The sequence below is a fragment of the Aedes albopictus genome, chromosome 3 (assembly GCF_035046485.1).
Source record: "Aedes albopictus strain Foshan chromosome 3, AalbF5, whole genome shotgun sequence".
NCBI classification, from domain to species: domain Eukaryota; kingdom Metazoa; phylum Arthropoda; class Insecta; order Diptera; family Culicidae; genus Aedes; species Aedes albopictus.
This window is the reverse complement of record NC_085138.1, coordinates 295,582,591-295,608,019: the sequence shown is the minus strand read 5'-3', so window position 1 is coordinate 295,608,019 and position 25,429 is coordinate 295,582,591. Positions and strand designations below refer to the sequence as shown.

Below are 25,429 nucleotides of genomic sequence, written 5' to 3'. Positions count from 1 at the left end.
ACCACCTAGCTCTCCGTGTTTCAGAACGAACACGCACCGTGTCTGGCTCAACACCGGTGTCGGTGGCGGTGCTCAGGCACTGGGCACGGTGTTTGACGCTTCGGGTAACACGGAGCCCGAGTGTTTCCGATTATCAAAACACTCGTGCGAGTTCAAGCGCTCGGTGCCGTTCATTCTCCAGCACCAGTTGCAAATGCTGTTGGTCGACGACGAGAGTGAAGTACTTGGCGGCTCCTTTTGTGTCTTTCTCGTCCCTTCTGACTCAGTGGCTCTGATGCAGCCAAGCTACCACGCACTGTGGCCGAGCTCACTGCTTTGGTGTTTCATACAATCGGAAACACTCGGCCTCCGTGCCCAACCAAAACTGAAACACGGAGCCGAAACTGAAGCTCGAGTTATAACACCGACACGAGTGTTTCGCCAGTCGCACTGCGTGTTCATCAGTAGAAACTGAACGAAGGTGGTGATATGAACACACACGGTGGTGTGTTTACGGGCAAACACGCCACCGGTGCGGCACGGTTTGGTGTTTTGCCCATGTCTGGGTAAACCCAACTGCCAATTACTTGTTTCAATAGTGGAACTATTGATAAATAATCAAAATACTATTGATTTACAACAACAAAATGTTTTGTTGATTTCGAAAAATTAGGTCAATTTGCAATAAATTTTGTTCCAGCACTTTTTTCGGAAACGGTTTTTTGACATAGAAACAGTCGTTCAAAGTCGTGGGAAGGAAAGGGTTAAAAAACTTACTCAAAACGCAAAAATCCGTCTTTTCCCCGGAAGTTGGACATCTTCCGGACTCCGGTCCACCTAGTCAATAAATATCACCAGCACCTTCTTAGCACCGCGGTCGGCAATCTGGATTCGGTGCTCTCCTTATATCGGTTATTTTCGGGCCCGCTCTAATGCTTCCACGATGCACGACCGGAACAGCTCCTAGCGCAGCACGTGTCCGGCATCCAGTTTAGCGAACCTCCGCTCCTGGCCAAATATCCTCCAGCTCCAGCAGATGCCCCGTGAAATGTACGTCCAGCCGTGCAGTTTGACATTTGTAATTGTAAACAAAAAAAGGGCTCCCAGTCGTTCCAAATTTTCTGAGGTGAAAAAAAAAAGATCACCATTGCAGGGCTGCCAAAAACAGCCAAAAACTGCTTCGCATGGTGATTATTATTTCAAAAAGTGGTGAAATTCGCAGTTTTTGAAAATTTGTATGAAAATCAGGATTCATTATAAAAAAAATCTGAAAGCGGTATTAGTCATAAAAAACACTTGTCTTTCGAAGAAAAATATAAAAAAGGGGGGTTAGGTCAGACGGGAATCGTCTATTATTTATGGGTAACATTTCACATTTTCATGGAACATATGTTCATTCTTTATGGAGCGCTTTTTGATTTTCTATTGAGCATTTGCAATTTGTTATGGTTGCATTAACCTTTTGCCACGAGGAATGTTATTTTTAATCAAATAAGAAATATGTACCATTGAGAACAACGGGCTAAAAGTCTACAGTCTACAGCCCGAGCAGAAAATGATACCTCATAAATATATTGCGTAAATATATTGGGCTTCAAAACGGTGAGTCGATAAGGAGAGCTTCCAACATAGCTCTGATCCTCACAAGTTCCTACCCTGTCCATTAGTAGCTTCTACTTTGCGCGCAAGAATATCCACAAGCACACCTGGAGACACCCAAATGGCGAAGTTTGCAACTAAATGGACCATATGCTGGTAGATGGCCGACACTTCTCGGACGCCATTGATGTGAGAACTTTTAGGGGTCCGAACATCGACTCAGATCACTGCCTCGTAGTTAGTAAGATTCGAGCTCGGTTATCAACCGTGTCGGACTCGAAGAACCGGCGATCGATGCGTTTCAACATTCACCGTTTTTCTGCAAACGGTACGGTAGGCTATCACCAGAAGCTATACCACTGGCACAAATTTCCCAAATGGAGGAGAACGTGCCTCTGGAGCCGACCTACTGATACCTGATCACCAGAAGCTGGACGAGCGGATAAGTGAGACCAACGAGAGCGAGAATCTCAACACTCTGTGGGAGTCTATCCACGGAGCGATGAGTACGGCAGCGTGGGAGGTGATAGGCACTGCTCAAAGACGACCTAGGGACGCGTGGTTCGACGAGGAGTGTCAGAGAGTAACGGACGAGAAGAATGTCGCGAGAAGCCGGATGCTGGTGTCTGGAATCCGGCAGAGCAGGGAGCGATATAGGGAAGCGAGAGCAGCCGAAAAACAAATCCACCGCAGAAAGAAAAAACACCATGAGGAAATGTGATTGCTCAGGCGCTTGAAAGTATGGAGCAGAATGATATGCGGAGGCTTTACGAAACTGTCAATGGCGTGCGGAGAAAAACAGCGCATTCTCCCATCATGTGCAGCGACCGTAAAGGAAACTTGCTGACAGACATAACAATGCAATGGAGGCTGCCAGGTGGAGTGAGCACTTCGAGGAGTTGTTGAACGGTGGAAATGGAAGAGCGACAGACAGAGCTCGAATCGACGACGATGGACGAGGTCAAGACAGCCATTAGAGGGCTGAAAACAATAAGGCTGCTGGAAACGACGAACTCCCGGTCGAGCTTCTCAAGCACGGTAGTGAGCAGCTGTATCAACTCTTACACCATATTATATTGAATATATGGGAAGAAGAAGAACTGTCTGCTACTTGGTTGGATAGTCTCATTTGCTCTCCATACAAAAAAGGGCATCAACTGTAGTGCGCGAATTACAGAGGAATAACACTTCTTAATTCAGCGTACCAAATTTTGTCCGGAATTCTGTTTAACAGACTGAGGCCGATTGAGGAGTCCTCCGTCGGCGAATACCAGGCGGTTTTTCGTGAGGGCCGATCAACGATGGATCAGATGTTCACCCTGCGGCAGATTCTCAATGAATTTCGGGAGTACAACTTGCAGACACATCATCTGTTTATTGATATCAAGGCGGCGTACGATTATGTGAAGAGAAATGAGTTATGGCAGATTATGATCGAACATGGTTTTCCGGCGAAGCTGATCAGACTGATTCGTGTGACGCTTGACGGTTCGAAATCAAATGTACGGGTTGCGGATGAAATTTCGTCATCGTTCGTAACCTTAGACGGGCTGAAACAGGGTGATGCTCTTTCGAACTAATTGTTCAACATCGCGCTAGAGGGAGCGATAAGGAGAGCTGGTGTGCAAAGGAGCGGAACCATTATCACGAGGTCGCATATGCTTCTGGGCGTATCGGATGATATCGACATCATCGGGATCGACCGTCGGGCCGTGGAGAAGGGGTTCATACCTTTTAAACGGGAGATTGCGAGGATTGGACTAACGATTAACACCACAAAGACCAAGACAATGATTGCTGGCGGTCCACGTCGGTCCGGCCGTGGTAGTGGTAACGAAGTGGTGCTAGGTGCAAGGCGATAATGATGTTACCCGCGAGATGAAAAGACGGATTGCACAATTGATTGATGCACCAAGCGAAAAGAAGAAGAAGTTTTGACATCCAAGCGGTGTGCCGTCGATTGGTCGATGGATGTAAACGGCACACCGCTTGGATGTCAAAACTCTTCTTCTTACCGCTTGGTGCATCAATCAATACTCGGCGGTAAACTGGTGGGCGGTATCTGGCGGCGTCGCATGAACCACGAATTGTACACGGTAAAAATTCTGCACGCTGGATGTAAGGGAAAAATCCTTTAACTATTCAACGTCCCAATCAACATGAGGGTAACTCTCGCTGAGACCGTCCCACTATTTACACCATGTCTCAGGCCATGTCTTCAAAAATGTTTAAGGTGGCGATTTTCTGAAAGTCCTCCCCAAAAAAGTAAGGAAAATACATTTGGTTAATCAAATTGATGGACCCCCCGTTAGTTAGAGCCACACGCATTTTGGCGGACCCCTCAATTTTTGTCAATTGTTGGTTCATTTAAACCGTTATAACTCGAAAGTTTCGCCAGAAACCACCTAAAAACTATAGGTTGTTGAAAAGAGAGAAGATAGGGCTACTGTTTACAGTTATAAAAAGTTGGGTCGGCCATATTGATTTTGGCCGCCATCTTGGATTTTTATACCAAAACTGTTTTTTCACCATGTTGGCAACCACCGATTTTCAAAATTTTTGCGTCAATCGAAAGCGGGGACATTTTTACACAACATATCAAAAATTTAGAGATGTATCTTTTTCCTATCAAAAGTTATCTGCACTTTTGTGAATCATGCCACTTTTGCGCACTGGGTCAGGTGCTGATTGTTTACATAAATGCAGCGTTTTTTCACAGTGTTAACGAACATTTACTCTAAATCTGAATCCACTAATGAAAAGTTGAAAGTTTCAGCTTTTCAAAACACCAAAAAAGTTTAAAAAGCAATGCCCGCATCGTTGAGAAACAGTTAAAAATGAGAACGAACCTCCGATTTGCCCTAATTTTGCTGCAGGTGCGTTTGTGTATACAAGCAGGCGCCAACTTTGATGCTGTTGCGTCTCATTGCCGGTGCGCATGGAAATGTATGGAGAAAACGTGTCATGATTTACAAAAGTGCAGATAACTTTTGATAGGAAAAACATACATCTCTAAATTTTTGATATGTTGTGTAAAAATGTCCCCGCTTTCGATTGACGTAAAAATTTTGAAAATCGGTGGTTGCCAACATGGTGAAAAAAATGTTTTGGTACATAAATTCAAGATGGCGGCCGAAATCAATATGGCCGACCAAACTTTTCATAACTGCAAAGAGTACCTCTATCTTTTCTCTTTCCAACAACCTATAGTTTTTAAGTGGTTTCTGGCGAAACTTTTGAGTTATAACGGTTTAAATGAGCCAACAATTGACCAAAATCGAGGGGTTCACCAAAATGTTTGTGGCGCTAACTAACGGGGGGTCCACGAATTTCATTAAACAAATGCATTTTCCTTACTTTTTTGGGGAGGACTTTCAGAAAATCGTCACCTTATACATTTTTGAAGACATGGTGTAAATAGTGGGACGGTCTCAGCGAGAGTTACCCATGATTAGAAATTATTTTCCTTTTAAACCGCAATGCTGTCAGTTTTGATTTGAGAATCAAAACAAACCCACCGAAGAAATTAACTGAAAATCACTCTTCGATTTGCACTAATGTACAAAGCAATACAATCCAAAGTGAAAAACTGTTGATTTGGTAATGACTGTTTTGGGCATGAAAGTAAATAAAAATGACAGGTGGTAGAGAGTGTTTCGCTTCGATCTACACCTCATTTTCAGATGTGAAGTAGTGTAGTGGTAAAGGAGAAGACTGTGACTCTCAAGGTCCTGGTATCGAATCTTGGTGTTGCGGGGGTACACTTTTTTATTTTTTATTTTGAAATCAAAACATTGTCAACAGTGAATTGAAGTGCACTTCCAGTAAAACTGAAGAGGCATTGGATTTTTTTTCAACTGATATTTAGATGATAACGAACTGTTCGGACAGTAGTGCGAATTCAAGTGCCAATCTGTTCATATCGGAGTGCAGATTTTTTACCGTGTACCAAGTATACAAGTATAAAGAGATGGATATAGTGAAGCGAATAAAACACGGTAGGCTGCGGTGGGCTGGGCCCGTAGCTCGTAAGCCGGAGGAATGGCAAGCTAAAACCATATTCAGCAGATAGCCATGAAGGGGTAGTCGGCTTCGTGGCAGGCCGTGCACACGGTGGCTTTTTGCAGTTGAGGAGGACCTAAGGGCTCTACACGTTGTTGTAGCCCATCCAAGTATCAAGTATCAAGTAAATATATTGTAAGGAGCAGCCTGTGTTCTAATACATAAAATTGCTATTTTAATCTTCATCCAGCCAACGTACATTTTCCACCTTCGGAAAAGCACAAAAATGGTCAAAACTTTTTTGTTTTTCGATGGATTTTGATGAAATTTTCACAACTTCCCGAAAAACTCTTCTAGTTTTTGATGCCGGGGGCATGGGTGCCTGGTCCAGATGGTTCCGGAGTTATTCCGGATTGTCTTGGGGTACCAAAATTGGCCACATACTTTGCGCAAAGTATATCTCAAGATCCCGATGAGATAGAAGTATAGTGTCTTCGGCGAATTTGTTCAGCAGGTTAAGAACTAACTGGCAACGGCGACTTTGGTTCGTGATTCTGCCGCTAGGTGGCGCCAGTGTAAAAAATATTCAAATCCTCATATCTCAGAAACCTGATAAGATAGAATGATGCTGTCTTCGGCAAAATTCTTCAGCAAGCTCAGAACTATCTGATAGTAAAGTCTTTGGTTTGGGATTTATCCGCTAGGTGGCGCCTTGTGTCTGAAAAATTCAAACACGTATATCTCGATACTCTAATGAGGTACAAGCATGCCGTTTTCAGCAAAGTTGATCAACAGGCTAAGAACTATCTGGCAATGGCGTCTTTGGTTCGTAAATCGTCCGCTAGGTGGCACCAGGGTAAAAAATGTTCAACTTCTATATCTCAGAATCCTGATAAGATAGGATGATGCCGTCTTCAACAAAGTTCTAAACAAAAACTGTCTGATGATTGGGTCTTTGATTTGTGATTTATTCGTTAGGTGGCACCGTGTATATAATATTTAAACACGTGTGTCTCGTTACTGTTATATGCTAAAAACATGGCGTATTCTGTAAAATTGATCGGCAGGTTGAGAACTATCCGAGAATGGTGACGCTAGGGGACACTAGCAATCAAAACATTCAAACAATTTTATCTCAAAAATCGGACAACGTCCAACAAATTGTTCCGAAAGTTAAGAGGAAGTAACACGTACAGGGGATGGCCAAAATGTTTGGATATGCAACTTTTTTTCTCTTACAAAAAAGTTCAACATGCAATAACTTTTCATAGAGTGTATCAAAAAATCTCAAATTTTGACTGTTTGTCAACCCATTATATGTGCATCATTGGTACAAATTTGGGCTCAATTGATTAATCTTTCGCAAAGTTAGAACCGTTCGGGTAAAACACTATTTTTTAGACAACTCATTTTTGAGCTGTCATATCTCGGAAACCAGTGAACCGAATTGAATAAAATTTTGAATGTACACTAACAATATACAAATGCTTCACAAACTATTAAAACATAGATACTTTTTAAACGTTGAAGAAAGTTATCATGGATAGACACTTTTTGGATTTTTTTTTCGAAAAAATGTAATTTTTTACGTCAATGTCAATAAATTTTAGTGTTGATGTCCAAAGATTTTCCACTTCTGTTCTCAAGTTAACTTGAATCAGATATATTGGAGCCAATTGAGCTTAAAGAAAGAACCCATTTAGTAATTTTTGTGTGGTACTGTAAATTTGAATAATTTTCCTCTATATGGGTAAAAATTTCATCCCGGTATAACTCAATTCGCCGTGAAAAAATATTACATTTTATAACTTTGTATTAAATATCAATATATTGTTGATAAACGTTAAAAAATTCATTCAATTCGGTTCACTGGTTTCCGAGATATGACAGCTCAAAAATGAGTTGTCTAAAAAATAGTGTTTTACCCGAACGGTTCTAACTTCGTGAAAAACTATTCAATCGAGCCCAAATTTGTACCAATGATGCACATAAAACAGGTTGATAAACAGTCAAAATAAGAGATTTTTTGATGCACTCTATGAAAAGTTAAAGCATGTTGAATTTTTTTGTGGGAGAAAGAAAGTTGCCTATTCCAAACATTTTGGCCACCCCCTGTATCTGGCGTCCTCGGTTCTGATATTATTAGAAGAGTTCCGTCTAAATATTAAGAAAATACTTGTATAGACACCCTAATGAACAAGAAATATTCCATTTCCAGCATAGTTGCTCAGCAAGCTAAGAACCATTTGGAAGGATAGTAGACGGTCGAGTACGGTGGTACAAGAGGCAATACTCTAACACCGTCTTTGACCCCCTGCAGACAAGTTTTGTCACCCTACAATATTGCTTATTTTGCTCCGCTTTTTTCTTCCGGGAATATCTCCGGAAATTTCTACAGGAACTCATCCGGGAATTTTTCCAGGAATTTCTCCGGGAATTCCTCCTGGAATTTATCCAAGAATTTCATTGGGAATTCCCCAAGAACTTCCTCCAGCAATTTCTTCTGGAAATCTTTCGACAATTTCTCTAGGACATCCTTCAGAAGTTCCTCCGGGAAATACTCTAGGAAATCCTCCAGGAATCCCTCCGGGGATTCCTCCGGAAATTTCCCCAGGATTTCCTCTAGGACTCCCATCAGGACTCGGCAATTTCTGCAGGAATTCTCCGGAGAATTTTTCCAGGAATTCCACCGGATTTTTTTTCCAAGATTTTGTAAGGAAAACTTTTTTTTTTCAAGAAAATTCTCTGGGAATTTCTCCAGGAATCTCTTCCGGAAGTCTTCCGTGATTTTATTTTCTCACAAATTCCTCTGAGAATTTCTCCCAGAATTCCTCTAGGACTTCCTTTATGAATACCTCCGGGAAATCATCCTGTAATTCCTCCGGCAATTTCTCCAGGATATCCTCCAGGAATTCTTTTGGGAATTTCTTCTGCAAATCTTCCCGAAAATCCTCCAGGAATTCCTCCGGGGACTCTTCTGAAATACCTCCAGGAATTTTAAATGAAATCTTTGGGATTTTCTCAGGAAATCCTCTGGGAGTTTCTCAAAGTATTCCACAAAGAATGCCTCTAGGATTTCATCCAGGAATTCCTCAGGAAATTTCTCTAGGAATTCCTCCGGTAATTTCTTCAGCAATTCCTCTGGAAAACTCTTCAGGGAATCCTCCTTCCTGGTGGATTCCCCGACGGAAATTCCTGGATGAATCTCTGGAGGAATTCCCGGGAGAAATCATGGAGAAATATCCAAAAGAATTCCTGGAAATAATCCCGGAAAAAGTCCTGGAGAAATAACTGAAGCAATCACCTTGGGAATCACCGGAGAAATTGCTGATGGGAGTCATTGAAGAATTCCCGGAGGAATTCCTAGAGGGAGTAGTAAAGAAATTCCTAGTGGAATTACAGGAAAAATTTTGGAAGGATTTCCTGAAGAAATTCCTAGTGGAACTTCTGAAGAAATTCCAGGGAAAATTTCTAGAGACATCCGCGGAGGAATTTCCAGAGAAATTCCCGGAGGAATTCCTGGAGAAAACAAAGAAGGAATTCCTGGAGAAATTCTCAGAGTAATTCCTGGAGAAGTTCTCAGAGCGTTTTCTAAAAAAAAGTCACGGAAGACTTCCTGAAGAAAGACTTCCTGGGGAAATTTCAGTGGATTTTTTTTTTTGGAAAAAAAAATCCTGAAGAAATTCCCGAAGGAATTTCTGGGGGAATTCCCGCAGGAATTCCTGGAAGAATTTTAGGAGGATTTCCCGGACAATTTCTTGAAGAAATTTCCGAAGTATTTCCCGGAAACATTCTCGGAGATATTCCTAGAGGAACTCCTACTAAAATTCTCGAAGAAATCCAGTCTGGAGAAGTTCTTTAACCTTTTGGATCCGATTTGTTTTGCCGCTGTTGACGCAACCTCGCTGGTGTCGAACACGTTTGTTATGCTCGGTTTCATTGCCGGGGTCATATATGACCCCTCCGGCTCCAAAGGGTTAAGAAATTTCTGAGGAAAATTCCGAATTCATGGAGTGATTTCCGGAGGAACTCATCGAGGTATTCCTGTGGAAATTCTCGGAGGAAAGCCGGAGAAATTCCTGGAAAACTCCTGGAGAAATTCCCTGAAGGTGATCCTGGTGTGGGTCCTAGAGGACATCCTGGAAAATTTTCCAGGAGAATTCCCGGAGAAATTTCCAGAGAAATTCCTAGAGAAATTCCCGGAGAAATTCTTGGAAAAAAATCCGGAAGAGTTCCTGTAGAAATTCCCGGAATAACCTAACGAATAAATCACGAATCAAAGACTCAACTATCAGACAGTTTTAAGCTTGCTGAAGAACTTTGTTGAAGACGGCATCATTCTATCTTATCAGGATTCTGGGATATAGAAGTTTGAACATTTTTTACCCTGGTGCCACCTAGCGGACGATTCTCGAGCCAAAGACGCCATTGCCAGATAGTTCTTAGCCTGCTGATCAACTTTGCTGAAAACGGCATGCTTGTACCTCATTAGGATATCGAGATATACGTGTTTGAATTTTTCAGACACAAGGCGCCACCAAGCGGATAAATCCCAAACCAAAGACTTTACTATCAGATAGTTCTGAGCTTGCTGAAGAATTTTGCCGAAGACAGCATCATTCTATCTTATCAGGTTTCTGAGATATGAGGGTTTAAACATTTTTGACACTGGCGCCGCCTAGCGGCCGAATCACGAACCAAAGTCGCCGTTGCCAGTTAGTTCTTAACCTGCTGAACAAATTCGCCGAAGACACTATACTTCTATCTCATCGGGATCTTGAGATATACTTTGGGCAAAGTATGTGGCCAATTTTGGTACCCCAAGACAATCCGGAATAACTCCTGAACCATGTGGACCAGGCACCCATGTCCCCGGCATCAAAAACTAGAAGAGTTTTTCGGGAAGTTGTGAAAATTTCATCAACATCCATCGAAAAACAAAAAAGTTATGACCATTTTTGTGCTTTTCCGAAGGTGGAAAATGTACGTTGGCTGGATGAAGGTTAATGATAAAATGATATTTGAGAATGCCACTTTAAGAATTGCCAATCAAGTTTTGCCACTACATAACGGATTCTTCAGGGATACCTCAAGGTATTCCTTCTGAGATTTATCCAGGAATTCCTCCAGGATTTCAATCAGAGCTTCTTTAAGAAATTCCTCCAGTTCCTCCAGAATTTTCTTCCCAGAAAAGTCAAATTCTTGTTTGAAATTTCAATTAAAATTGAAATATTTTCATCGCTCCAAAAATTTGACAATAAAAAATAAATGGGTACATGGCATTGTTTTCCGTGTAAATCAACAGAATAGTTAGTTTTCGTCACTCTCATCTCTGTCATTGCCATAAACTGCTACACTTCCGAACAAATCGAACATAAAATCTATAGCACCGGAGCTCCACTCGGCTCAAGATTGGATACATCGACAAGCTCTCCACGCCTCGTAAACCTAGGGAAAATCGATTCCAATGGTTCCCACCATGTATCCAGGAAATTAACGCGATATCCTTTTTACTATCGCTCGGCCACCACCACCCAGATCGAAACTCGCTTCATCATCCCTGGTCCAAACTTGATCACTAAAAGCATCTCCATCAAAATTATACCTACCCGCTTGAGCTCGATACGCTTCTGGTACGGTAGTAGTGGCGTTGGTGGATGGCGGAAGACAGCCGGTGATTCTCGCGGTTCGCCAATACAGTTCCGGTCAGCGAACAGGCTCAGTCGAAACCGGGAAGAGGATAAAAAATGTAATCAACACGGTTATGGCTAGCGAGCGATGATGATGCTCATGTGGAAGAGTGGGCTGCAGACTGCAGTAAAGACTGAAATTGGAAAGGAAATTACTACACCACCCATGCTCGATAAGCCCCATGCTCGCTGATTGAGAATTGTCGTCATGGATCGGGTCGCGTCGTTCGTAACACCATCGATGCTATCGTAAATGCTCACTGTTTATGGTGCTGTTGTGTTGAGTAACGGAGGTCATTTGTAAACCAATGCCGCCGCACCAGACCGGAAGAGTGTCAAATGAAGGGTAAGTGCTTTTCAAGTGTCTGATAATTGCGATGAAGTGTCATGTGAGAAAAATGGGAGATGATGAATAGTTGCTCTTCTTCTTCATGGCGTATCATCCCCTCTGTAATAAAGCCTGCGTCTCAGTTGTTCTGTGAGTATGAAACTAATTACGTGTTTTTAATTGTATTTATATCAGTAGGAGAATAGGCTGTTACATGTGGTTTTTCAATCTCCCCATGAACTTTCAAAAACCTTTGGAGCTTCGGGACCCCTGAAACGCTACGAAACTTTTTAATACCGCCCTTGAGACTCCTGGTATCGTTTTTAATACTCCCCAGTTGTTCCCTGGAACTCTCTGAACCCCCGGCTTGAAGCCTCATGCATCATCTTTAAACCTCAGCCCGAGAAGAAGAAGAATTGCAAAGCTAGGACAAGTGTTACCATTGAAACAGAAATACTGAATGGCAAAATTGGCTTCTTTAAGGGTGTTGAGATAATTCCATATTCTAAATATGCACGCAAATTTGAATTTTGATGCCCGAGAAACTATTTAAAAATCAACTTGAAGTTTGTATGGGAGCGACTTATTGAATAACCCCTCATCGGATTTTATACTTAATTGTCATGCAGTTTCAATATGTTTTGTTACATTTTGGTAGAAAAATTTAAGTAAAAATAAAATAAAAAAGTTTCCCTCGATTTTATGTTAAATTCGATATTATAGACATTTCAAAAACTGAAATGTCCACTTAACCCTAAAAGGGATACCTGGGGTCCATTGGACCCCAGGCGCCTTTCAGAGCTCGTCTTTGATGGAACACACTCAGCGACGTGACGAAACTGAGACCATGAAGGTATCCCTTTTAGGGTTAATCGAGGTATACCTGTATTCGCCACACTGACTGCGTTCTTCAACAACGATCACTTTGATTATTCGCCACCTCGTGTCATGTACCGCCGTGCAGTTATCGCATGCCAACGACGTTATCTCCTTCTGCCCTGTAGCCACTAGCGTGAGCAGCTTTTTCTTTCGTCTCGCTCATTCTCTTTGATAAACACAAGAAAGAGCGAGATAAAAGAGGGGCAAAATGCACCCTCTTTTATCTTTCTCATTCTTGTGTTTGTTTACGGAAGGGAGTGAGATAAAAGAAAAAGCTGCGCACGCTAGAGCCTGTAGCTCGACCGCCGCCTTGAAGCTTGACGATATTTTTTACTTAATCATTTATTTAAGACTCATGCGCCAACAGGCAGAACGGAGCCGAATTTAGTTAAAAGTGTTTACAATTTCATGTTTTTGACTTATAAACTATGTTAGTTTTGGGAAACCGTAACACTGGCGGTTTGGTCGAGGTGAGGGGGAACACAAATATTTGAGGAAAGGATAGGTTTTTTTTAATTTCTTCGTATTTGTGAATCTTTCTTAAGAAACTCTTCCAGATATTCCTTCCGTGGATTCTCCACAAACTTATTCTACAATTCCTCTAGGAGGGAGCTATAACTAAGTTGCTTTTTCCTGTGTTTATTCAAGACAATCCAACAGAAACTACATGAGGAATTCCAAAAACAAAATACTCCAAAAAGTTCATAATGAACTCCAGGAGGATTTCCATTACAAACATCTGAAAGAATTCCAGAATAGTCTGCAGGGATTCCTGACGGAACTATTTTTTTTTAAAGACACGGACAACGTCTTCAGCTTTCGGCTGTACAGACTGTTTTAAACTTAACATGAGACAACGGACAACGCAGCATGCACCAGTGGAAACGGAAAGAAACTATTCTCACGAAAAGTTTCAAAGCCCGAAGCGGGAATCAAACCCTCACCCCATAGCATGGTGCGATTATAAGCTTGCTGATCCTAACCGCACGGCTACGAGGCTCTTGGTAGAAACAAAAAAAAAGACCCTAGATGATTCCTGAAAAAAAAAATCTCGAAGAAATCCCGGAATCAGTTTCTGAAAGAATTTCTAGAAGAAGCTCTAAGAGGAATCCCGGAAGAAGTTCCTGAAAAGTATTACCTGACAGTCACCCAGAAGAAATTCCCGGAAGGAATTTCCGAAAGCATCCTGGAAAAATCCCAGAAAGATTACCTGGTGAAATTATTGTAAGAATTCCAGAAGGAATACTTGAATCAGAAGTAGCTCCCGAAAAAAAAAAACCGGAAAAAGTTCTTGGAGGAATCTCGGAGAAGCTTTTAGAGGAATACTGAATGAAGTTTTTGTCAGAGATGTTGTGGGATTTCTGGAAGGGTTTCAGAAGGAATTCCTGTAGAATTCCCAGAAGATACTCCGGGAAGAATCTCGTATGAAATTTCAGGAATAAATCCTTACGGATTGATGCAAGGAGTTTTTGAAGGAATCTCGGTAAGAATTTCTGATACAATTTCCGAAAGAACTCCTAGAGAAATTCTGGGTGAAGTTGCTAGAATTTCCAGGAATACCATCTGGAAGCACAAAAAAATAAATCCAGAGACATCATTAAAGAAACTTTTCGGAGAATCTCGGATGAAATTCCTGGAGGATTCCGGAGACTTCTTGAGAAATTCTGGAAGAAATCTCTTGAAGTCCGAACGTAAACAACACCAAAAACTTAGAAAAAAAATCTTTAGCAACCGCGGCTTGCATTTCCCTATAGGCTGTACCAATTCTAGTGTAGAATTAGCATTTAAGTTAAAATATAATTGTTTCTGGGTGAACCCGAATTGTGGGATTCGGAGAAAGACATTTCGCTTCCTCGCTTGATTTAGGGATTTCTTCAAGTTTCAAGTTTATTTCAGTTCCGAAATTCCACTAAGTGTTGGTTCCGAGATTTCTCCAGGAATTCATTCTGGGATTCCTTAGGGATTATTTCAGGAGTTTCTTCTGCGTTTCCTAATGAGATTCCAGGGTCTCTTTCAGAGATTCCTTCCGAAACTTCACCAAAAATTTCTTCTGTATTACTTTCGGGAGTTCCAGGACTTCTTCGGGAATTTCTTCCTAAATACCTCCAGGAATTTCTTTCCGGGATTTCTCCATGAATTAATTCCAAGATTCCTCCAGAAATTTATTCCGAGATTCCTACAGGAATCCTTTCTAAGATTCATCAAATAATGTTTCCTTGAATTCCTCCAAGAATTCTGGAATTCCTCCAAGAGCTCCGGGATACCTCTAGGAATCCCTTCTCGTAAAAAAATAAACTCTTGGAGGTGTCCTAGAAGGAGCAATATTCAGAAGATTTTGAAAATATCACGGCAATAAATATTGCAGGAGAAAATACTTCTAGAATGTTTCTATAACAAGATATAACTGATCTAGATCGATTTCATTATATCTAGACCAGTTTGGATGGTTCTAAAAGATAATTCAAAAAATCAATATAAGTTCGCAGAGACGAGATGCCTCTACGAAGTATCCCCAGAGCACAAGAAGATTTTTCCAATAAATATAGGATCCTAAACAAGCAAAATTACGTAATTAATAAACGGACCCTTAGGTCACATGTAACTTTTTGGCAATCCTGACGTTCTAGAAATAACATTCCTTGATTTGAAAATGAAATTTGAAATAAAAATTTGTGATTCGGTAGTACGTACGTTTCGATAGTGTACGTACTTTCGAGGTATGCCTGTATTGGCCACAATTCCGGATGTTCCGGGAACCTGGAACCACCCGGGGAAGTGGCCATTTCCATAACAATTATGAAACATGGCTTGCGACATATAAATCTTCATGATTTTGCCAAACAAGTATGTTAGAGTGGAATTCAGAGGTTTTTGGACATATTGGCAACCACATCTGGATGTTCCGGGAAAATGGCCACTTCCTTGGATGGCTGCAAGTTCCCAGATCATCCGGAGTATTATCCAATATGTCCACAACCATCTGGATTCTCCTCTCACCTACCTATTTTGCAAATCATGAAGATTGATATGTCGCAAGCCATGTTGCATAATTTATTGCGGCATGGTCACTTCCCCGGGTGGTCCCCGGTTACCAGAATATTCAAGATAGTTGCCAATATGTCCAAAACCCTCTGAATTCTACTCATACATACTTGATTTGCAAAATCCCGAAGATTGATATGTCGCAAGCCATGTTTCATAACAATTTGGAAAATGGCCACTACTCCGAGTGAATCCAGGTTCCCGGAACATCCGGGATCGCGACCAATATGTTCAACAATCTCTGAGTGCTACTCTAACTTACTTGTTTGCAAAATCATGAAGATTGATATATCGCAAGCCAAGTTTCATAATTGTTTGGAAAATGGCCACTTCCCCAGGTGGTTTCAGGTTACCGAAACATCCGGTATTGTAGCCAAATGTCCAAAATCTCTGAATTCTACTCTAACATATTTGTTTTGCAAAATCATGAAGATTGATATATCGCAAGCCTTGTTTCATAACTGTTTGAGAAATAGCCACTTTCCCGGGTGGTTCCAGGATCTCGGAACATCTGGGATGGTAGTCAATATGTCCAAAAACTTCTGAATTCTACTCTAACATACTTGTTTTGCAAAATCATAAAGATTGATATGTCACAAGCCATGTTTCATAACTGTTTGGGAAATGGCAACTTCCCCGGGTGGTTCCAGGTTTCCGGATCATTCGGGATGGCGGCCAATATATAAAAAAAAAAAAACCTTTGAATATTCCTTCAACATACTTAGTATACAAAATTATGAAGAATGAATCATGACAAGCCTGTTTTTAGAATTATGCGAGGAAAAATGTCAGGTGTGGGGAACGTGTGAAAAGTGTCCTCCGAACGCACCCCAAACGCGACCCGAAAAATCCGGAACCAAAACCAGACAATCCCAATTTACTCAAACTATGCGTCTGTAATAATAAAAAGATAATTGAACATGTTTGCAATCATATTGCATGTGTTTTTTACAAGTAATCAGTGGTCAAAAGGAAGATGGTCTATTTTTGGCCCGATTTGACCCATATAACCCCTTCAATAACTCAGACCCCAAGGAATAATACCATTTTAACATTTTAATATTTTTCCATACAACTAGAGATGTAGCGCGATCTTCGTTCAAAATTTCGTAAAAATCGGATGGAAAATGAAGTCACAGTGGTTTTTTGAAATTAAATTCCCAACTAGGACCGAAACGGGTTAATCAAATCGAATAGAAGATTACAAAAAAAAAAAACTTTTAAAAACAACGAAAATAAATCCTTATGTCAATGTACCTTTCTCCACAGGTTTTAATTAAACAGATTAATTATTTTCCGTTAGCCATTGTAAACTTGCCCACAACATGAACCACCATCACGCTCACATGCTCATCAACCTTATATGGCTCAGTGAATCGAAAAAAAAAGTCATTCAGGGCCTAGCTGTGGCTTTCCAATTAACAAGCTTGATTATCGCCATCATGTGTGTGCCCAAATATCACGGCAGATTCACTAAAACAAGCGGTTCACGATTGGCACCTTATCGCGCACTTTTGCGGGCACCATCAATCCAAACAAAGCACGAACTTCAATTATCGTTATCCGATGCGAACAATTTGTATTTAATTAACATACAATCAAACTTTGCAACTGTCAATCTTCTCCCCGGGAAAGGTCAGCCTGGCGAAAATTAAATACTGCCGCCGGAAAACTGGTACGTGCTGCTCGCTCGGACGGGTGCGGGACGGGGGGGACGAATCGTGGACCGTGAATCTGGGCAAACTTTCGGAAAAGTTAATTAAGCTGCTCGCTGGTAAATTTCGAAAATTGAGCGGAACTTGCCATGCAGTGTCCCACGTGCTCCCGGGCAAAATCGCCGGGGACCTGAAAAGAAATCCAATTTGAATAAAGATAATGAGAAGTTCTATGATTTCTTTTATGCTCCTCCGCCCCGCCCGGTCGCATATCTAACCTACCTACCTACCTACTAACGTGTCACGTCGAGTGGGCGGAGGTGAATTATTGTTCTTCGGAGATTACCAGGATTTTCGAACGTGGGAGATTGCGCGCAGCTTTTAAAATGCTTTGGCACGTCCGAGGCAAGGCGACAATCTGCATGAAGCTTGTGGGTACATAAGGGAAATGAATACGATTCTGCATTCGTTTGCATCTTTGATTGAACAACTGCTCTCGGCCTCCCGGGAAAACGAATGGCATTTCCAAAACATACTTTTTCAATCGATTTGTTCGCTTAAACTACAACATCTGCAGTTTTATCTGCATTCCCTGAAAATAAAAAAAAATCGTCCTTCACCTTCTGCAAAGTTTCTTCAACCGCCAGCGAGATTCAGGTGAGTTTACAGTAAACAGTTCTTTTTTGCCGATTGTAACCTACCTTCAGGGTAAAATTCCTTTCACGGGAAGAAAAACTTCCACCAAATGTCCCGGCCAGCGACCACCGTATCCGTCGGAGAGGCACATGCATACGAAAGAAAGAGAGATACAGCCAACGAAAATCCTTTTCATAGTTCCAGCGAAGGTGCGGGTGTAACGTACTCAGCACTGTAACCCACCTGAATGAACGACGGGACGACCCGGGTGATTTATATTCCAATTCTTCGGAATGAACATTTTTCTCCGCTGCAGCAGCTGAATTTTTGTTTGTGCAACCTACTGTTACCTCGACCGGCGACCGTTGCCGGTGGGACCCCATTGGGAAGACGATGACGACGACGACGACGCTCAGTGGGGAGAATAGTGCCGGGATGCACTTTGAAGCGGAAACTTAACTGTGATGGTTAGTTTGGCAAAATAATCAATTGATGAACATTTGGCCTTGAATCTTGCCTGGTACCATTGAATACCTCTTTTTGGAAATTTGGTCGTTGTATGGCAACACTGTTCAAGTAGAATTGGACTTTACTTAATATCTACACAACAACACTTGAATCTACAATTTAGTAAAGTTAAATCTTCATCGATATTTTAGCAAGCGTTAAAAGATTTTTAATAATGTTCATCTTATTTGAACAGTGTTGACAGTCATTGACATATATGACACACATACATTACTATGTTGACCATTTGATGGTCTTAACGTTGAGTAGGTTTTTATTAAAATCATTGTCATCAAAAAAATTGAAAGACATCGTACACTAATTACGTTACGCTATAGGGGGAGGGGGAGCCCAGCTTAGCGTTACGATCCATGTTGCTCTAACGTGTTGACCGGAAATTCATTCTCTATATTCATTCACTCACATGAGAAATGGAGATGTCACACTCCGTTTGATTCCCATCGATCACTTTTTAGCGGATGATTATCTTCATTGGTATCTCATTTAGTTATTACATTATAGCAAAGATTAATAATGTTATAAAGTCGAGCTAGCAATCGCTAAAACCGTATCGATAGATGAAAAACATGAAAGTAAAATACTAATCTGGATTCGAACACTGGTCCGCTGATTGAGAGGCACAGACTATACCTCTCGGCCATATCACCGAGTTACAGGGTAAGCGATAAATGTAAAACTGTTTCTACCTACCTGGTCAGATAGGTTTGTTGACATTTTGTGCAATCAACTCGAACTTACATGATGGATGTAAAATTCAGTCAAATTTGCCATTCAGTCATGAAATGTTTACGTACGTTGATGGTTTACGTCACGTGTAAATTCCTAATTTTTTAAGAGTGTAGTGTGAATGCACCGCGAGTAACGTGCGCGAATGTGTGTATGTGCCCGAGTCGGATATTAAGCGATCACCTGATGTGGGTATTCGATTGTTTGCTTGCCGCGTGGAGCGAACAATAGCGCGGCACTCTGATAGGCATTACATATCAAAGGTCATATTACTTATCAAAGTGAATCCTGACCCAACGATACTTTCCCTACTAACAAGATTTCCTTCCTGCAGCCTTTGGTGGAGACGTGCGGTAAACGCCAACTTTTACAAAACAAAGGTTGCTACTAACATTCCTTCCCTCTCCCAACCTGACTGCAAGGACGTGGCCGGCGCCGTTATTGTACCTTTAAAGAGAGCCTCTGAAGCGTGCACAGTGATAATGTTGACCACTCCCAGTTAATTATTCAGTGGATTCATTGTGCAACTGTCATTGGTTCGGGTCAATCACAGAGTACATACCAGACCAGTGGCGTAGCCAGAAATTGTCTCTGGGAGGGGTTTTCAACGGTCAATAACACCTTTTTTGATTTGACACTTACATTTTATAAACAGTAATAAGCAATAGAATTCGTAGTTTGAAAATAGCGGCGCAGCCGAAAAATTTTGTCGTCGCAAAGCGCTTTATACTGAAAATTTGTTCCACAAATTTTGGCTCTGGGGGGAGGGGGAGGGTTTAACCCTAACCCCCCCCCCCAACCGTGGCTACGCCAGTGTACCAGACTTTCCCATTGCTCATGTGTACATAAATGTGACAGCGAGCCTCCCACCAAATTGTCTCCCAGCTCTTCAAAATCGCAGTGTGCTGCGCTGCTAGGAGGCTCACGAAAATCTGGTGGGTGCGAGCTAGGCTCATAGCTCCCGGGGAGCTCGTCTCATGCGCTGCGTGAGCTGTTGGTATCTAAGGTGAAAAACAACTTCTTGGTAACGAAGAACCTCAACAACTGCGCATGAGACACGAAGCTCATGAGACACATCTTGAGAAAAATGAGGCGCACAACTTTCCGTCTCAAAATGTACAGTGCTCCTGGGAGCTCGCTTGTAGTGTGGCTCCCGTACATGGGACTACGGCACGTGTACATTAACTCTGGTACATACTCAGATGAGCTTGGCTAATTTCCATTCTTTTGCCAAGATTCGCACAGCCGAGCGCTCGGCTATCGCATTTTAACTAAGATTTTAGAAAAAAGTTAAGTTTATTCATAGCAGCACCCATGGGTACCGCTGACAATAAACATTAAACGTCAAGCGTTTAGCCGAGATTTTAGCAGATGAACTTTAACCGAGATATGCACAGCCTATCTCAGCATTCTGTTTTAATTGTGTAGCAACCATAGATATGTGCACTGTGCAGTCAGTCTAAGCTAAGCTAAGCTATAGACAATAGACACTTAATCTAGGTGTTCTGTGTATTATTGCATACTATAATCCTAATTTTGTAGAAAAAATTCAATGCGCGACGCTGGCATCGTTTTTGCTCTTGTTTGATGTTTGCTCACTACGGTCATCTAGTGATCGCCCAGACATAAATAGAACGATTAGCATTGCGTAACCGGGTATGTTATCGATGTTTTTAAATGAAATTTATTCTGAGTGTTACGTCTATTTCTCTGTGCTTGAGACTTAATCTGTTTTGCAGATCACTTAAAAAGTCCTTGGAAACAATTACGAGATCCATATCAAACTTTATTTCATGCTTAAGTAGCGTTCTATCTGTATACCAACTAGAGTACATATGTAATTCATCAATTTTTGAATAGTTAGTTTTTTTTCATGTATAGTTCTGCGTATGGTTCCACGGAAACTCCTTTCAACTTCATTTTTCACGATAAATCAAAACATTTGTACCCACCTATAGTCCGGAATGAAAATGTTCAACGCATCCTTAAGCTAGCTAATCCTAATGTTGACCTATTCCCGATCGAACGCTTCACTCAGATAGTCGAAATTTTAAAAATATCTGACAAATTTGTGAGGTTTTGCTTTTAAAATTTCACGGGAGTTTCAGAAGGGTTTCAGAAGGGGTAACAAAGGTTCCAAGAGGCTTCCAAGAGAGGTCCAGGGATATTTCAACGAAGTTTCAAGGCGTAAGCGTGCAGAAGTTACAGGTGGGTTGGAAGTTTGGAAGTATAGAGTCCGAGGTTCAAGGAGATTTCAGACTTTGAGGGATGTTTCAGAAGAATTTCAAGACGTTCAACACGTTTCAGATTAAGCCGGGGCCCGTGGCGTAGTGGCTACACGTTTGCTTCATAAGCAGATGGTCATGGGTTCGATCCCAGCCCCGGCACTTACGTCAATTGCTCTTTCCCCCTGAGAGCAGCTGACACTGACCCTCTTCTGAGCTCATGGCTCAAATGGGCTTTAGGACAGAAGGTCGAAGGACAAATGGTCGAAGGACAAAAGGTCGAAGGACAAAAGGTCGAATGGACAAAAGGTCGAACGGACAAGAGGTCGAAGGGACAAAAGGTCGAATGGACAAAAGGTCGAATGGACAAAAGGTCGAATGGACAAAAGGTCGAATGGACAAAAGGTTGAACGGACAAAAGGTCGAAGGGACAAAAGTTCGAATGGGAAAAAAGGTCGAATGGGACAAAAGGTCGAATGGTTCATGTTGTTGCTCATTGCTCAACAACATGGCGGAAACACACACGTCTTTCTACACGAAAATTGGCCAAGACTATGGACCCGCGGTCCAGAGAAATTTCAAAGAGTATGCAAGTAACAATCGTAAATTGGGAAACATGCTGAGTCGGAAGAATTTCCTCATCGAATGCAGACGGAATGGGTTCGTTCCTCAACACATTGTTCATTCGTTGAAGTGTGTACACGAACTGCTAGCGACGAGAAGCCCGTACGCCCGCAAGCTGACAAACAGCATCATGCGATTCCAGAAGACATTACTCAATGTCGAAATTGAGGATGCCTTCTACCGTATCAAGGTGCTACATCGGGAACTGGCACATCTAAAGTCCCAAATCATCAACGAAACGGACTCGGTCATACACCAGCAGTTCTTCACAAGCCAAGAATTTGCGTTCCATGGCAATTTGCACAACAGGACAGACCAGACCAACAAGAAGCTCCGGCGTATCGTCTCGAGAGCGATGGACGATAACCAGGATCGTCTCCCAGAAGGTAACGAAAAAGCGATCTTGAACACGACAACGAAAGCGATTCCCCCCGAAGCCAACATACTGCTGAGCATGGGTCCCAAGTTCGTCTTACCCTACAAAACACCGTCGCACATCCCGTTTTTTCACCTAATAGCCGACGTGGAAAACGTTCTGTCGTTAGGGGAGGACCAAGACGTACGAGAACGCACGAGATGTCAAGTCGTCAACCACATACAAAACTTCATCCAAAGATTTCCTAGTAATAGCCCGTCACAGCTCGAACGGTTCTGTCACAAAGCAGAAGTCCAAACTAGGAAGTTTGTCAAAGACAACCCGGACATCCTGATAACGGAAGCGGACAAGGGAAACAGGACGGTGGTCATGAGTTTGGAAGAATATGATGGGAAGATGATGCAGCTTGTCAACGACCCCGACACGTACGAACAACTGAGATCGGATCCAACCGATAAATACCAACGGAAAAACAACAGCATGGTTCAACGCCTGGTCAATCTGCAGCTTATCGACGGTAAAACCAAATACCAGTTGATGTGCTACAACGCGGTGTGTCCACGCATATATGGATTACCGAAAGCACACAAGCAAGGAATGCCTCTACGTCCAGTGGTGCCCAACGTCACAGCACCAACGTACCACCTCAGCAAATACATCGCGCACATTTTACAGTCGTCGTTCACTAGCGAATACGATGCCAGAGATTCGAAGACCTTCTGTGAATATGTGAATCGACTAGATGTACCCCCGGACCACATAATGGTCTCCCTTGATGCCGTATCCCTGTTTACAAACGTCACCAAGCCATCTGTCATTCATGACGTGATCATGATATGGGACAAAATCCGGGAAAAAACTAAAATCAATCTTGATTTATTCCTGGAATTGGTTTCATTTTGTATGGATGCCAGCTTCTTCTGCTTCAGAGGAAAGTTTTTCCATCAACGGTCCGGTACAGCTATGGGTAGCCCGCTGTCACCGGTGTTAGCGGACATCGTGATGGACAGCATCATCAGCAGAGCAATCAATGCAGCGAACATCCCACCGCAGTTCATACGAAAGTATGTGGACGATCTGTTCTTGCTGATCCACAAAGATCGTGTCCAGGAGGTGCTGGAAATATTCAACCTACAAGATGAAAACATCAAATTCACATGCGAGGTTGAAGTGGACGGAAAGTTGCCATACTTGGATATGCTGATGATCCAAACGGGTGAAGGAAGAATAAAAACCGACTGGTATTCCAAGCCGATATCGTCTGGCAGAATATTGAATTTTTTCTCCTTCCATCCCATTCATCAGAAACTCGGGGTTGCAACGAACTTCATTAATCGAGTACGCACCCTGAGCACCATCCGGACGGAGGAAGAAAAGAATCAACTCATCCGATGTCAGCTCACAAGCAATGACTACCCACTGCATCTGATAAACAGAATGCTGCATCAACCGAGACCACCCGAAGTAGCAGAAACTCCGAACATGTACCGATCTGTGGTGCACATCCCCGGCCTAACACCAACCATCAGGAGAATACTGAGGCAAAATGTTCCGTCGGTCGGCATCGCATGTAGCAACAACAACACAGTGAAACAACTGTATAAAACAGCGAAAGATCCCGTTCCATACATGCAAAAATCAAATGTCGTCTACAAAATAGCATGCCGAGATTGCTCCGGTTGCTACATAGGTATGACCAAGAACCAGCTGCGCACGCGAATGTATGGTCATCAAACGTTGGTAAACACGCTGGATAGGAAGCTATCAGCTGGACTCCCATACAGTGATCCAGAGATACAGCTACTAGCACAGAAGACTGCAATGATGGAGCACTGTGTACAACAGCAGCACAGATTCGATGTAGGCAATCCAACAATCGTCGACTGCTGTTTCAAAACACAGGCTCTCCCTGTTTTGGAAATGTGTCATATTCTCACCACTCCACAAGCAGTAAACCGTCGTACCGATACGGCAGACATGAGCGCTACCTATAGCTTTCTCATCGCATCGGTAAACGATCTCCGGAGAGAAAGCGGACGGACAGATAGATCGAACAACCAATACACTGATGCAACACACACAACACAACACAGATTGGAAACAGCAGATCAGTAGGGGAAATATTCTGTACCGACCGGCTGATAGCAGGTAGTATCCGTACACCAGCTAGGGAATCCCCCAAACCAAACCGGAACGAATGGCCCAAGAGTGTACCAGACGGCGTGACCCTTTACAACCCGACTGTTTAAATTTTTGCAAAATTTGTGTGACCTGTTGATTTGTGTATCGAGTGAGTTTGTGAAATGTTATGTTAAATGTTTGATGTTAATTTGTGTCAATTTCAATAAATAATTAGGCCCTGAAGATGGTCCAATAGCCGGACCGAAACGTCGGCGATGATAGAAGATTAATCAACGCAATTTATTAGACTGAGAGCCGAAAATTCCAAAATTGAGAGTAACATTATGGTGCTTTTATAGTAATCATATGTATTTCAGCCACTGACATTCCTATAGGAAATTTTTCCTTCTTTTGTTTATAGGCTATTCTTTCAAGTTGTGTTGATGTAGTATGTAATAGCAATTTAGTTTGATGTTTTGTTCAGTAATTTTTCCTTCTTAAATTAATAGGCTGTTCTTTTAAGTTTTGTTACTGAATTGATTATCGACTATTTAGGTACTTATAATTCGATCAGAAATTTTGCCTTCTTTAATTCAATAGCTGTTCTTCCTATCTCTACTGCAGAAAAAAATACTACTTATGATTAGTGATCATCCCCAGGGATGTTTTCGATCACCTGCCAATCGTTTCACTCATTAGTCCATAACTCAAATCAGAAACCTAATATTAAAATGTGGTGTTTGGCAGAGTTGTAGATTACAGTTTTTCCTACAATTATCACCGAGGACGTCATATTCTACCTCTTATATATACAGCGCTAGAGCGCTAGTACCACCTACTCATACTAAACGATCGAAAAATTCGATCGTTTAGTATGAGTAGGTGGTACTAACACTTTTACGACGTTAATATTAGAGTTGTAATATGGCATCCTCGGTGATATTTGTAGGAAAAACACTAATCCACAACTTTGCCAAACACAACATTTCAATATAAGGTTTCTGATCTGAGTTATGGAC

The 25,429-nt window shown here is 42.0% G+C and overlaps 1 protein-coding gene and 1 long non-coding RNA gene across 2 annotated transcripts in view; one reads left to right on the top strand and one right to left on the bottom strand.

Annotated features, from left to right (window-relative positions):
* LOC134284024 (uncharacterized) overlaps positions 1-25,429 on the bottom strand; it is a 1,044,900-nt gene that overhangs the window by 167,801 nt on the left and 851,670 nt on the right. The gene's annotated exons all lie outside the window — the stretch shown is intronic.
* Positions 21,823-24,740, top strand: LOC134291375 (uncharacterized). The gene is made up of 2 exons (XM_062859051.1): positions 21,823-24,579; positions 24,646-24,740. The coding sequence occupies exon 1, from the start codon at positions 21,906-21,908 to the stop codon at positions 24,402-24,404; it is 2,499 nt and encodes an 832-aa protein (XP_062715035.1). The 5' UTR covers positions 21,823-21,905; the 3' UTR covers positions 24,405-24,579; positions 24,646-24,740.

Bases quoted from the DNA above. Each gene is read 5' to 3' on its own strand.
- LOC134291375 (XM_062859051.1), top strand. From the start codon at position 21,906: ATGCTGAGTCGGAAGAATTTCCTCATCGAATGCAGACGGAATGGGTTC.